Below are 15,224 nucleotides of genomic sequence, written 5' to 3' on the forward strand. Positions count from 1 at the left end.
ATAAAATGTAAACATTACTTGGCATGGACCAGCTAGTTTGGACCACCTAATTCTGTTTTTAGTAGATAAACAAAAAAAATAAAATTTAAAAATTTAAAAAAATTTAAAAATCTTTTAAAAACAAAAGTTGTTGTTTGATCGTTTTCTTTTTATAACTTTGGTAACAAGGTTAAATTGTTGAGCTCAACAACAACAAAAAAAAGGGGAAAATGGAATTAAATTATTTTAGTCATGCTGTAAAAAATAGTCCCAATGATGTCACTTCTTGGATGCCACAATTTTAAGGAATCTTCAGCAAAATCAGCAGCAACAGGGATGTGCATGCAATGCATGGCTACCAGTTATTAAAATGAATGAATAATTAAGACTTTACAATTCATTTCAATATCAATTCAACAGATTAGCTGTGCATAAAAAATGATGTCCCTTTTGCATAATCTTAATTGGTTTCTACAATTGAAAAGGTCAAGACAATGCATGTGGGACAGGCCAAATTCACCATTTTAGGGAGTGTTTAATACTAGCTACTTTCAGCCCAAGTTAATTTTATGTTAGATAACATTGTATTTGATATTTAATGAGATTAAGTAAGATTTGTACTTGCTGTAGTGTTGTCAAATGGATTAATCTCAATTAATTGATTCTAAAATAAAAGTTTGTGCTTATATATATATATATATATATATATATATATATATATATATATACACACACACACACACACACACACACACACACACACACATATATGTAGGCTATATATATATATACAAAAAACCCAACCCTAACATGTATTATATAAACACAAACTTTTATGTTCGAATTCATTAATCACGATTAGTCGATTTGACAGCACTAACTTGCTGGTTTTGAAAGCTTCATCTTTCTGAAAAGTGTCTTTGAATGCACATAGTGTGTCTCAAACAGGCAAATGACTGACTCTTGCAGGATATGAATTATGAACCCTAGATTGTTCAAACGGCACTTAAAGCTGTTTTAAAGACACCATTAGGACGGAGGCCGAGGAGGAAAACCCTGTTTGAGAGATAGATGGTTTATTGTGATTCTCAGGATTCGGGAACAACAAACTCTTTGAGTTCAATTCCGTCTTTGGTTCAGCTTCAACACTAAAACTGCTTCACCAAAAGCATTATCATCTCTTTAAAGCAGCTATTACCGTTCTAAATACTGATACTGAAGTCTTGATGAATGTTAATGGTTTAATTAGTTTCTTCTGAGCAGATGAAAAGCATACGGTTTGAGGGCAAATTAAATGATAGTACATTTTTTACTAAGAGGATTGAGGCAATTTGTCATTGATTTCATTCAGTTTGTGCTACAGCATCCAAAACCTCAAACCAAAACCGTTGAAAATGTTCCATCGGTCGCATGATGATGATTGGCTAAAGCCGCTGAAAGGACTCCTGGGTGATGTTGTTCAGCTCCAGGGCTTTATGAAGGTCCCTCTACATTGATGGTGGTGACCGTAGCCATGAAGCAGCGCTGGAACAGCCGGTCCGGGTCAGGCGGCTGGTTGTCACAGTCTAGTTTGCCTCTTAGGAAATGCTTGCGGAAACCTTGTGGTCCCGACGGTGCGCTGGCTTGACTCGGACCCTCCTGAGGACTGGCCCCAGATCCTGAGAAACACAACACGTGAGGAGAAAACGTGAGTCGTGCTTAACTGAGCTAAACCCGCAGGCAAGTATGAGCAAAATCAACAGTGACGCCCGTCCACAAGGACACATTCAAAATCACTGTAAAAAATTGTATGATCAATAAGTTATGACACCATGTTTTTACATTGCTTTAATTTGAATTTAAGTTAAGCAATTGTCAACTTAAAAAAAAAAAAAAACAGTTATATAAGATTCAACTAATTTTTAGTCCGTTAAGTCAGTTTAATGTAAAATAAGTTGAAATAACTTAAACATCCAAGTTGATTGTACTTAAAATCAACTTACTATCTCTGAGGAATATTTAGTATTATTTATATAATATTATAGAATGTATTAATACTTTACATGTTTATATTTTTAAATTTTCATTTTAAATTCAAGTTTTCGTAATGTATAATATGCTTTTTGCCGTTTTTAGTAGATTTCTATGGGATATTTCTCTGGTTTGAGTGCCTTGGACTACTATTTATTTAAAATATTAATATTTATCTGAGCATTATGATGCATTTGCAAGAGCTTTGAGGATGTCTATGCACAGCTCTCGTGGGTTTAGGAGAAGTTAATACATTTTGTAGAGGGTGAAATTGCCTTTCAGTATTCATACGCTGAAATACTGTCATAGGACCTCATTGGTAAGAATATCCAATGTAATACACTGCTTGCATTGACAATAATGCCTCCATACAAGAACATGCATAAATAAAACTAGTCTTTCATGTTATTACAAGCCTGGGGCTATAGCAAACCCAAAGGATGCAAGTCCATCCAGCCACACATTTCCCTATTAATGTTTTGCTGGGGTAAGAATTAATAAATGTATTAATGAATAAAGGACAGAAACAATTTTTTTTTTATATATATACTGCGTATTTGTTAAATATTAATATTGCATTATATTGCAGAGTCTTAATTATTGAATTAATACTTTACATCAATTAAATGATTAGTTCACTCAGTTTTACTCACCCCCACATCATCCAAGATGTTTATGTCTTTCTTTCTTCAGTTAAAAATAAATTAAGGTTTGAAGAAAACATTCCAGGATTTTTCTCCATTTAGTGGACTTCAATGGGGTCCAATTTTTGGTAGTGAAGTTTAACACTACCTCCAGGCTGTCCTATTTGGCATTAGTGGTGTTTGGCATTTCATGCATCATTTAGATGCTTTGCATTATTTTCATTACATTTAAGCACATTTTCATTACTGTAATGCCTCCAGGTGTTTATTTTTAACTTTATAAAATCTCATTATTGCAGATAATGATTATCATTTGAATCTTGTTTTTCAGTATATAATTGATTTTAAGTAATACAATTAAATGCAAGAAATACTACAATGATGTATTTAACGTTTTAAGACATAATTATTTGTAACATTACAGTAACCATGGTAGCCATACCATTACAGCTAATTTTGGGGGAAAACATGATTAATTGTGCACCTACACTTACACAAGCTTGAAAACATTAAGGTTTTTAAGGCTTTTGAAAGTAGTCTCTCAGTCTCCCCAAATGCTGCATTTATTTAATAAAAATACACTAAAAACAGTAATATTGTAAAAAAAATATTAGCCTACTAAAATGTAAAACAACCATTTTCTATTGTAATATATTGTAAAATGTAATTTATTCCTGTGATGCAAAGCAGAATTTTCAGCATTATTACTCCAGTCTTTTCTTATTATTCTTATTCTTAATGTTGAACACAGTTGTGCTGCTCAATATTTTTGTGGAAACTGTGATTGTTTTACAAAAAAAAAGTTTTTCCAGGATTTTTTTTATAGGCTATTCTCTCTCTCTCTCTCTCTCTCTCTCTCTCTCTCTCTCTCTCTCTCTCTCTCTCTATCTCTCTCTCTATATATATATATATATTAATAATATTTGTTAATTTCATAAATGTATTTACTGTATTTTTTGATTGATTTAATGTGCCTTAGTTAAATAAAAGTATTAATTAACTTTTTTTAAATCTTTACTACCCCAAACTTTTTAATGCCAGTGTATCATGACCCTGCTTCACAACGTTGTCGTGTTGTATTATTGGACTCTCTTCATTTTTAGCTCTCATAATTTGTGTAGTTATTATGAATAGACACTTAATTTTAGCAAGTAGAGAAACATGTGTTCTCATAATGAGTTAACAGGAGTAATTATAACCCTTCAGGTCTTTAGAGAACATTACCACTCTACACATGGAGCTGAATGTGTTCAGATTGTCTCATTAAACCTCTCTTCTCTGAAGATCTCAACCCTCCTGCTCATTAAGCCTTCTAGTGGATATTGTTTAGACCTGCATTACGTTCTTAATAAAAGTTATGATGAAGTGTTACCGTAAAATGATACTTCACAGCCGTAGGTCCTGCAGTTGGATTGAAACTGGATGGAATTTCATTAACTCAAACTGGATGCTAATTTGGGTTAATGTTCTTAAAGGGATGGTTCGGAGTAAAATCAACCTAGGGTCCTTTGTACCATGACCTCGAGCCAAACACCCCCCCAGAAGCCTTTTCTCCCTTGGTTGAACATTATTAAAAAGTTAGAGCTTATTTAGAGATATCAGCCGAAGGGCTTGAATGCCCAGAATGGTTATACTTGAGCACGTAAAAGTCCTGACAGAAAGCCAGTATATCCAGCATTTTTTATAATTTTTTTTCCAAAGTGTTGACAACTTAGTGTTAACTAATAATTCTTGCAAAGTGGTACTACTAACAAAATATTAGTGCATTCCTGGAACTGGGCGTCGTTACACTACATCCTTATGCATCGCTTTCTGCCAGGACTTTTACGTGCTTTTCCCAAATCACTGAAGTGACGTTGACGTGCGGGTTAGCGGTAGCATTGGCCATCAGGCAAGTGTTATTTAAATAAACTCCTGATGTACTTACAAACTTTCCAATGCCTCGTTTTATGAGTACAGAACCTGTTTGTACTACTGTAGAAGTTTGGTCCATTCTGGGCATTATTAGTGGGGTAATGTACGAGATACGTCATAGGATCCATTAGCGCCTGCACTAAGCCATTCGGCTGGTATCTCTAAATAAGCTCTAACTTTAATCATGTTCAACCAAGGGAGAAAAGTGTTTGGCTCGAGGTCATGGTGCAAAGGAGCCTAGGTTGATTTTACTCCGAACCATCCCTTTAATTGTCATGAATATAAATCACAACGCATACATTTTTATGCAAAAAACAATATTTATTTTTGGGGTGAAATATGACCTGGACAAGTATAGCATCGGTGTATGCTATTGCAAATATATATATGTATGTATGTATGTGTGTGTGTGTGTGTGTGTGTGTGTGTGTGTGTGTGTGTGTGTGTGCACATTGTGTTTTATTTTAATTTTTTTTTTTTTTTTTTTTTTTTTTAATTGGTTCCCTCTTGTTTTTGCATTTCTGTTCGTAATTTCTTTGTATGGCAGCCTGGCCAAAATGCCCGCACAATTTGGCATGTTTCATTGCGTCATCACAAATAAAACAATCGACTCCAAGAACAACTACACAATCTGCTTACAAAAACACTTTTTTAATAATATTTGAATAAATATTGTCAATTTTCTTAGGCTGGACATCACTTCTGTCCACTACTGTATGTAGCTATATTTGTGAAGTTTGAGTTTCATGTGTGCGAGGCACTAGATTTCTTATAGCAAAAAATCCACATCATTTTCTGCTGATGCAACCAAGGCAGAAATGCATTGCAAATAAACTGCAAGTCTCATGCTGTCAGAGAAAAGGGTTGTTAGTGTCTTGCCTGAAAACCCCCTCCAGCAGTCCTTTTCAACCACTTCAATGTTATACTTGAGAAAGCTACTTGATTATGCAAATACTAGCTTTGTCAATATTTAATGTGATTGCATGAGTATCACTTGGTTCTGCAGCTCTTAGGACTTACAGCAAGTCATCTATTCACCTGACACTGACAGAGAGTTCAAGATGCAGCACATCCTACATGAGCTCTCGAGCCTTGAAAATCTATAGCTTTTCTTTGATTCGTTTCCTTCCTGAGCCGACAGGTGTGAGATATACAGTATGAAACCTTTTCTCACACAAAACAAGCTTTTGAACTGTTATTGCTGAAAGTGTCGCCAGATAAGCTTCAGTATGTTTGTTAAGCTGCTCAAGCCTTGTAAAAACATAAAAAAAGATCAACAAAAGAACCACATTTGAGTCTAACGTTTGAAAATGGTGGCCTTTGCAATAAAGACTTAAAACAATCCATCCTAATTTTGCACAAATGAAGCACTATCGATGATGAGAGATGCATAATCATCACCCCTTGTCTCTATAGAAACTGTATTCAATGATTAACTCAATTCCTTTCGCAGCGCATCCAAGACAGAAACATGCAAGTGCAGTTCAGTGCGTTTTATACTTTTGGAAGTGCAACCAAACAAGAGGAAGAAAGGGACCTCGTTTTCCATTTTTGGCAACTTCTCTTGAGTTGTTACCTAGCTACTGCTAGAACTCATGGTGTTACTAAAACTGATGACGCAAAAATGTGATGTGGAAATAGCTAAGGGTGGGGGGGGGGGGGGGATGTCTTCAGATCATGCAATCAAAGCAGATGCGAAAGAGCCTAAAAACTGTCTAAAAATAGTTTACAGATTATAATCAAAAGACCATTTGGGAATAGACGTCACGGTTACCTCAATGCACTATGGTGGCAAAAGGGTTACAAATGGAGAAAAACGGGTGAGAAATTGTCTTTTTGTGCCTTTAGATGTCTTCATTTTTATAGAATACCGTCGTCGAAGACGGCCTTTCAAGCTAAACACAGACGCATGGTTGCATTTATGATTTTATAACTCACAACTGCGAGTTTACATCCCACAATTCTGAGAAAAAAGTCAGTATTTCGAGATATAAACGCAATTATTATTATTTTTTAATTCTGTGACAGAAACAAGTTTCCAAACTGCTACAGCAGAACTGTCACTTTTTGCCACAAAATGCTCTATAAATGCAAACATCAGGCAAAAGTTGAACTTATTAAACAGATCTCTAGAATTACTGATTCTGATTGGTCAATCGTAGCATTCTGGGGTCATATAGTTTTGTATTATGACTGTTCTCCCTGGAATCACTCCACACTCTTTTAAATCTCACATTACAAAATAATTTCCTCCTTAAAGTCCTCCTGTATAGTCCCTTAAAACTCATCTTTGATATTTTCCTTGAAAAAAAATTCTCCATGCCTTAAAATAGCTTGAATGTAACTCTACTAATGAGCCCCGCCTCCACTCACTCACACCAGTTCAGAGATCCCCTTGTTGACGATCACATGTTGATCTGATTGGTTACAAGGTAGTTTGTGACGTCAGAAACACCAGCGATTTCAAACTGTGTTTTTGAGACTGTCTTTAGTTCACTGCGGTTTTAAGGAGAAAATACTCAGCAATGCTGAAGACTTATGAATTTGTCTTAAAGCACATTAAAAACACCACATAGACATATAAACAACATTAAAAGCTTGATTTTCACCACAGGGGGACTTTAATAGTTTGTTTATTTATTTCCCAAGTAGATGTACAAAAAGAAGGATAATGCACATTACCCCTTTACATATTCATCCATTTACTTAAAGTAAATGTGACAGATGCCATCAAATGGATGAGTAAAAGATTGTTTGTCTGCTTGAGAGTATTTTTTTCATGACTGTGTTGATTAATTTATGCACCTGCATGTAATCGATTCATTCACAATCAATGTGTATAAATATTTTCTATTTATACACTGAACAAATAAATAATACAGTAGTCAACATTTGAAGTGGATCAGAAAAGTTCATCAAAGTTGTCCTAAGACAAGAACGGGTATTGTTCAGAAAGGTTTTGATCCACTTCAAATGCTGACTACTGTAGTATGACAGAACCAATCTAAGTTAATAGGAGGCTTACCAGTCGTAAATATAATTTATTTTTCACATCAACCACATAAACCCAAACTCAAAACAAGTTTGTGTAAAAATATACTATGAATGAGTCCTTAGCTCCTCTCTTGAATCTCAAGGACTTTCCTCTCAAGATGTTTTCATAAGTAGAAATTGTTGCTGTATTCATACCTGGCGCTCTTAGAGGCAGTCCATTGTCCAACCCTCGGGGTTTAGTGGCGATGAACAGGTAGCAAAGCACACAAAGAGTGATGATGAAGGCTAGCAGCACCACAGCAGCTATAGACAAACCAACCAGAGCTCCCAAACTGAAGGACAGAGAAAGAGAGAGAGATTCAGTTGTTTACATGTAGACCATGATGACATCAAATACTGTGCACAATAGCACATGGATGCACTGTGCCATGTTTGATGCCATCAATATAAAAGAGAAACAGAATTAAGGATTGAGTGAGGTAACATGAAATCATGAGAGAGATGCAATATTATTAGTCACTAGTCAGAAATAGGTTTAAGTTATGTAGGCCAACAATGCGGGAGAGCAGAGATATATAGCAAAACCACAAATGTTTTTCCACCAAAAAAATAAAAAAAATATCACTTTCAATTATTCCATTACTTGGTTAGATGTTTTTCCACTTTCAAACAACTCCTTTCAAATATCCTTCTCCCCCACAAGACCATGATGAAAGGATAATGACTTGTTTTAGATTATTAAAGCGTGCCGACGCACATCTGCATGCCTGAGAACAAATTATAACCAGCTTTGAAAAGAGCAAATGAGTTCTTACATAAATCAGTTAATGTTAATGGATTGTTTCGCATTAATTGTTTAGCGTGGAAGAGGTTGCAGAGACACTAAAAGCAGCAGAGCATCACCTGTGGAGAAACTGCACTTAAAGAGCCACAGTGGGTCATTTAGCCTACTTTACCAGTAAAAGGTCAAACTAGCAGTGCATCGCTACATTCGGGAAAACATGGAAAACTTGTCATTGTTGGGTGGTTGCCAGGTGACCAAATCAATAGAGCCCACCTCATTGAAGGCAGGTGCATATATAAAATAAAGGATCTTTATTGGCATCTATGGTTGAAGAATCTATGCAATTTTAGTATAGTATCTAAGTAAAAAATGGTTCTTTTAGAACTGTTCGCTGAAAGGTTCTTTTTTGGAACCTTTATTTTTAAGATTGTAGGTTATGGAACAGATCTCAAGATTCTTATCACACTCTTTTAAAACTCTATAAAGCTCCAAGGGGTCAGCATGAACAACCCCTGTGTGTGAGTCACCATTATTACTGCTTGTCCACAGACTTCTCTGAAATGTCATGCTGTAAAATGTCATGTCATGGTGACATGTGAACAGTCATAACTGAGTTCCTTGTGAGAGTGATCCAAGACGGCTTGACCTAATAACCTGAAGATTATAGCAGCCAAAGTACATTACAGTAGGCACTAGGGAAGCTTTTAATTGACCCTGACTGACAGAAAGTGGAACATTTGGATTTGTATCACCTACATCCTTCAAGAACATGTCCAGGCCATGTTTCACCACACAATCAAAAGAAGAAAAAAAAAATTAGGCTGATGTTTTGCAAAAAGAAAATGCATGGGGTGCTGGGGGTGGGGGGGTACTTGATGTTTTCATTTAGCTGTTTACAAGCTGTTTGTTTAGATGTATTGACCAGGAATGTGTTTCCCAAATGCATTATGAGCCTATAAATGAATTGTAGAAACCATTGGTAACAATGGCCTCTCTACATAGGTTTACGATGCTTTTGAAAGCCCAGGATGATATGGACATTTCTAACTGTAAAGCTATGGGATCCTGTGGGAAACAATGATCACAAATGAGAGTTTCTATTCAGTCAGTCACAATCAATGTTACGTCAATACTGGCGTATTGGGGTCTCACTTGGGAGCCCAATCACCTTCGAGGGGTAACAAAATGAGCCAATGGATATTACCCAGTGAGATTTGCATGCCGAGCCATTCCTACCCGACAAACGGGTATATAAGCCAGCTAGCAACTCTCTCTTTCAGGTTTTTCTGCGAGCCGAGACCGGAATCCCAGCCGTTAGGAGGTGGTTCAGGGTTGTGGAAGGAGGGACGTAACGTCTTCGTTCCCTCCTTCAGGGAACGAGGGTTAAATCAGTAACCAAGACATTCTTTATACTATCGCTGATGTTTCTTCTAGACAGCAGTGAAGTTAAATAGAGAGCAAATGGATACATTTGCTTCTCAGATATTTTCCTGCAAAAAAAAAAACACTTATCTGGCACATCTCCTCTTGAGTTTCAGAAGAAATCTCAATAATGTCAAAACCATTCTCAGATCTGCAATCAGATATCTCAGCATGAACTTCAACATTTCTCATCGAATTCCACCAAGAAGAAATGATCTGCTATTCAGATTAATTTATAGTTCTATTCTCTTACTGTACGTCAAGAATTGTCCCATTTTTCTCTACACTAATAAAAATGATTTTCTGGTCAAGTAAATACTACAGAAAAAAACAATGTAATTTACATGAAGAAGTTAGTTCAGGCAAGAATAAAAAAAAAAAACTAAGTAAACTCTATATTAGTAATCAATTCAAGCGTGTAGAAATGAAAGCGTAAATATCAACGTTATAAAATTAAGTATAGCCTACTCAACTTTTCTGATACTGGTGTTCCCATCATGCACTGGGCCTTGAATAATCAATGAGGTTGATTTTTTCACTGTTTTCCAGCTCTATTTACACTGTTTTATCAGTGCTTTTGATGTTAGGATTAGTAACTTGCCATCTTTTGTGACATTTGGAGTTCATTTTCTACTCAAAATGACACATTCAAACACAAAAACGATCCATCAAATGTTATCGTCATTGTGTATTGTCTACTAAGTATTCAGGTCTCTGCGTTCACATGGCATCTCATTAAACAACAAATTAAACCCCATGTAGTCTACTATTTAAATTGATTGCTGGACAATCGTAATGTTGTTGTACATAATATCTGATTTAGCATTGTATTAGCAACCCCCACCCCACCTGTCCCACCCACTTTTTAAAACAAAGTTATGCCACTGGCATAACTTCTCATATGTGGATATGGTGTCTCACACAATATATATTGTATTAATTACTATGATGTTTCTAAGTAAAGCATATACTTCAACAGTGTGGTTTAATTCAATGTTATATTGTTTGAATGAAATATATAGCAAAGGAAACGTCAACTAAATAGATATTACTCAACCTAATTACAGTTAAAATGACTTATTTTCTTTGTTACTTTCACTTAAGTAGAGTTTACTTAATTCCATATGTGAAATTTACTTTAAAAATATGCGTGCAAAAAACTTGCCAAAGAAAAATTAAGTAAATTTTACTTATTGTTTTTTTCAGTGTACTTTCATTTCTATCAAGGAACTTTGAGAGACACACCAGAGATTAAATTTACACTTGAAACATAAATGATTACTCCATTAACTCTCGAGAGCTATCAAAAAGCAACCTTTGAGCAAAAAGAAACTTTCCTCCGTGAGCATCCAGTAAAACTACAATAGTTCTAATTAACACTTGATGGAATGTGTTCAGCCTCCTGTCCTACTGTATAGAACCAGATTTGCATGAATTCCCAAGTAAGCATTTAACTAAACTTCAGTCATGAATATTGAAGATTAATGCAAAGGTTGTACTTATCATCAAATTAATGAGAAGATTCAAGAAACATGCATACATTTTCACCATTCTTGATTGCAGCTTTTAAGTTATTGCAACAATTTACATAATAATGGATCTATGAACAATGTAGGCTACACAAGTGATACAGTTCTTGCATCTTGAATTGGTGGTGTTTTATTCTAATTACATATGATGGCATCGAAAAGTGCAACAATTTGCATTAATTCATTAGTCATTTAATTAGGCTACAGCTTAATCGGTCAATCAAAGCTCAGGTATTAATACCATAAATATAGCATTTTCCATGACAGTGTCTGTTCTCACTTCAAGTCTTGTAAGGTCCTTATTAAGTGACTGTGCAGAAAGTGTTCTTCAAATCAAGACTTAATTAAGACTTGAGAGTGTGATTAGATCACTTGCCATTTCTTTTTTCTTTTGTAAACATGTCTACATTTAATTGTTTTTTTAGAGAGTTTGTCTTTGATTTTTGGTTGCAGCTCCTAGAAACGATTTAATTTCTTCAACCCTTCTTCTGATCAATCAATGGACCCATTAAACATTGATTAACAAAAATGTTAATGTACAATTATGTTAACAGATTGCCTGAAAATCATGTTAATGAGTAGGCTATCTTTGTCTTGTTTTCCAGTTGAAAAATTATGTAAACATCCTTAAATCAAAATACATTTTCCTGAGAAGCAGAATACAAATTATTTGGAAAAAATGACAAGCACTCTTACAGTGAGGAAAAAGAGTATTTGAACACCCTGCTATTTTGCAAGTTCTCCCACTTGGAAATAATGGAGGGGTCTGAAATTGTCATCGTAGGTGCATGTCCACTGTGAGAGACATAATCTAAAAAAAAAAAAATCCAGAAATCACAATATATGATTTTTTAACTATTTATTTGTATGATACAGCTGCAAATAAGTATTTGAACACCTGTCTATCAGCTAGAATTCTGACCCTCAAAGACCTGTTAGTCTGCCTTTAAAATGTCCACCTCCACTCCATTTATTATCCTAAATTAGATGCACCTGTTTGAGGTCGTTAGCTGCATAAAGACACCTGTCCACTCCATACAATCAGTAAGAATCCAACTACTAACATGGCCAAGATCAAAGAGCTGTCCAAAGACACTAGAGACAAAATTGTACACCTCCACAAGGCTGGAAAGGGCTACGGGGAAATTGCCAAGCAGCTTGGTGAAAAAAGATCCACTGTTGGAACAATCATTAGAAATGGAAGAAGCTAAACATGACTGTCAATCTCCCTCGGACTGGGGCTCCATGCAAGATCTCACCTCGTGGGGTCTCAATGATCCTAAGAAAGGTGAGAAATCAGCCCAGAACTACACGGGAGGAGCTGGTCAATGACCTGAAAAGAGCTGGGACCACCGTTTCCAAGGTTACTGTTGGTAATACACTAAGATGTCATGGTTTGAAATCATGCATGGCACAGAAGGTTCCCCTGCTTAAACCAGCACATGTCAAGGCCCGTCTTAAGTTTGCCAATGACCATTTGGATGATCCAGAGGAGTCATGGGAGAAAGTCATGTGGTCAGATGAGACCAAAATAGAACTTTTTGGTCATAATTCCACTAAACGTGTTTGGAGGAAGAAGAATGATGAGTACCATCCCAAGAACACCATCCCTACTGTGAAGCATGGGGGTGGTAGCATTATGCTTTGGGGGTGTTTTTCTGCACATGGGACAGGGCGACTGCACTGTATTAAGAAGAGGATGACCGGGGCCATGTATTGCGAGATTTTGGGGAACAACCTCCTTCCCTCAGTTAGAGCATTGAAGATGGGTCGAGGCTGGGTCTGCCAACATGACAATGACCCGAAGCACACAGCCAGGATAACCAAGGAGTGGCTCTGTAAGAAGCATATCAAGGTTCTGGTGTGGCCTAGCCAGTCTCCAGACCTAAACCCAATAGAGAATCTTTGGAGGGAGCTCAAACTCCGTGTTTCTTAGCGACAGCCCAGAAACCTGACTGATCTAGAGAAGATCTGTGTGGAGGAGTGGGCCAAAATCCCTCCTGCAGTGTGTGCAAACCTGGTGAAAAACTACAGGAAACGTTTGACCTCTGTAATTGCAAACAAAGGCTACTGTACCAAATATTAACATTGATTTTCTCAGGTGTTCAAATACTTATTTGCAGCTGTATCATAAATAGTTAAAAAATCATATATTGTGATTTCTGGATTTTTTTTTTTAGATTATGTCTCTCACAGTGGACATGCACCTACGATGACAATTTCAGACCCCTCCATGATTTCCAAGTGGGAGAACTTGCAAAATAGCAGGGTGTTCAAATACTTATTTTCCTCACTGTATATTCAAGATGCATCCAATGAAAACAAGTCTTAGTATGTTTCTCAGTTAAACTTTCATCTGTTTTGCTGCTCAGTGTTCATTTAGAAACTTTTGCATTTAAAACAATGTTTGTCTTTTGAAAATCTGTTTTGTCTGCATCATGGCTCCTGAAAACAGCACATTCAATATTGGAGAGATATAACAATAAACTAGTTTGTCCTTGATACTGTTTGATTTAAAGCGTAAATTCACTCAAAAAATAAAGAATACTGTCTTTCAACATGTACAATTATCTTCCTTTTGTGTAACACAAAAGATGTTTAGCAGAATATCGATATCTAAACAAAAACACAAGAAATCACTTTAATGTCAACATGAATCATGTACTATATTCCTTGGCTTCTGAAGCCATGATAGCCATTTACAATGAACAGAACAACACTCATTATTCAGTCAATTTTGGAAAAAAATGTGAAAATCTTGTCTGAAATAGCCGTTTGACACTTGGGAAACAGGCATGGCATGCTGTGGATGATGGTGAAACATACAAATGAGATTTACAAGTTATTGGAGATATTATAAAAGTATATATATATATTTTTGTACTATACATTCATTTGTCTTTTTTTTTTTTTTTTTTTTTTTTTTTTAGCTAACAGTATAACCACTTTTGTAGAATGGAAAAGCATGTGTTCAACAAAATAATGAAAGGTTCTGAAGGTCATCATGAGTAAATTTCAATTTTGGACAATTAATAGCCTACATTTTGAGTGAAAATTCCCATTAAGTTGTTGTTTTGGTAAAGACAGAATCAGAGAGTGTTGTTTTAGACAAATGTACGATAATAACCATAATTTCACATAATATCACAGTTACTCCATCAAACTTTGTCATTTCTCTCGTTTACTTTTTTATGATAGTGGTGACTACAAACTTGTCATTGTCAAGTTAGCCAACCATATGGCTACATAATTTAAAATTAGGCATCCATAACAATTAGTAGTTTCACAAAATATTGTCTTACCTAAGCCACCACATGTATCCATATTCATATGGGAAAAAGCTGTTGGGATCGTCGCAGCAGTATTTGACGTCATTGAACCCGCAGCAGAATATCGCGCGCGCGTCGCTGTCGGGTTTGGGGCACGTGAAGCCGCTGACAAACACGTTCTCCGCGTTGTAATATCCCGCGCAATCCGCGTTCATGCTGCCTGCGACTCGAACCCTCAACCGGCCACTTGTTAAAGCCTGAACACTCTTATCACATCCTCTGGATTTTCATTAGTCGTCTGGGAGTTACTTCAGTCAGATTATAAACAGTGATGTGACGACAGTCAAAGACGCGCGAACATCAGAACGTGAGATGCTGAGCGCTCTCTCTCTCTCTCTCTCTCTCTCTCTCTCTCTCTCTCTCTCTCTCTCTCTATCTATCTTTTTCTTTCTTTCTCTCTCTCTCTCCCTCTCTATCTCTCTCACACACACACACTCAATCAATCACCTTGTCTCTCTCTTCTATCCACTCTCACTTTCTATCATATTCTCGTATCCGTTAAATCTTAAGTTATGTTGTAATGACTACACACTAGATATAGATAGATAGATTGATCTATAGATATAAATAGATGTAAATATAGATGTAAATTATAGGTAGATAGATAGATTGATAGATA

The 15,224-nt window shown here is 35.9% G+C and overlaps 1 protein-coding gene across 1 annotated transcript; it reads right to left on the reverse strand.

The window, feature by feature from the left end:
• Positions 1-840: 840 nt before the first annotated feature.
• LOC307146145 (protein shisa-like-2A) lies at positions 841-14,919 on the reverse strand. Its single transcript, XM_079850003.1, has 3 exons — positions 14,579-14,919; positions 7,737-7,873; positions 841-1,637 (listed from the first exon to the last, which is right to left on the reverse strand). The coding sequence occupies exons 1-3, from the start codon at positions 14,758-14,760 to the stop codon at positions 1,453-1,455; spliced, it is 504 nt and encodes a 167-aa protein (XP_079706129.1). The 5' UTR covers positions 14,761-14,919; the 3' UTR covers positions 841-1,452.
• Positions 14,920-15,224: the final 305 nt, after the last annotated feature.

This window comes from Squalius cephalus (assembly GCF_949319135.1).
Source record: "Squalius cephalus genome assembly, chromosome: 18".
Classification (NCBI taxonomy): domain Eukaryota; kingdom Metazoa; phylum Chordata; class Actinopteri; order Cypriniformes; family Leuciscidae; genus Squalius; species Squalius cephalus.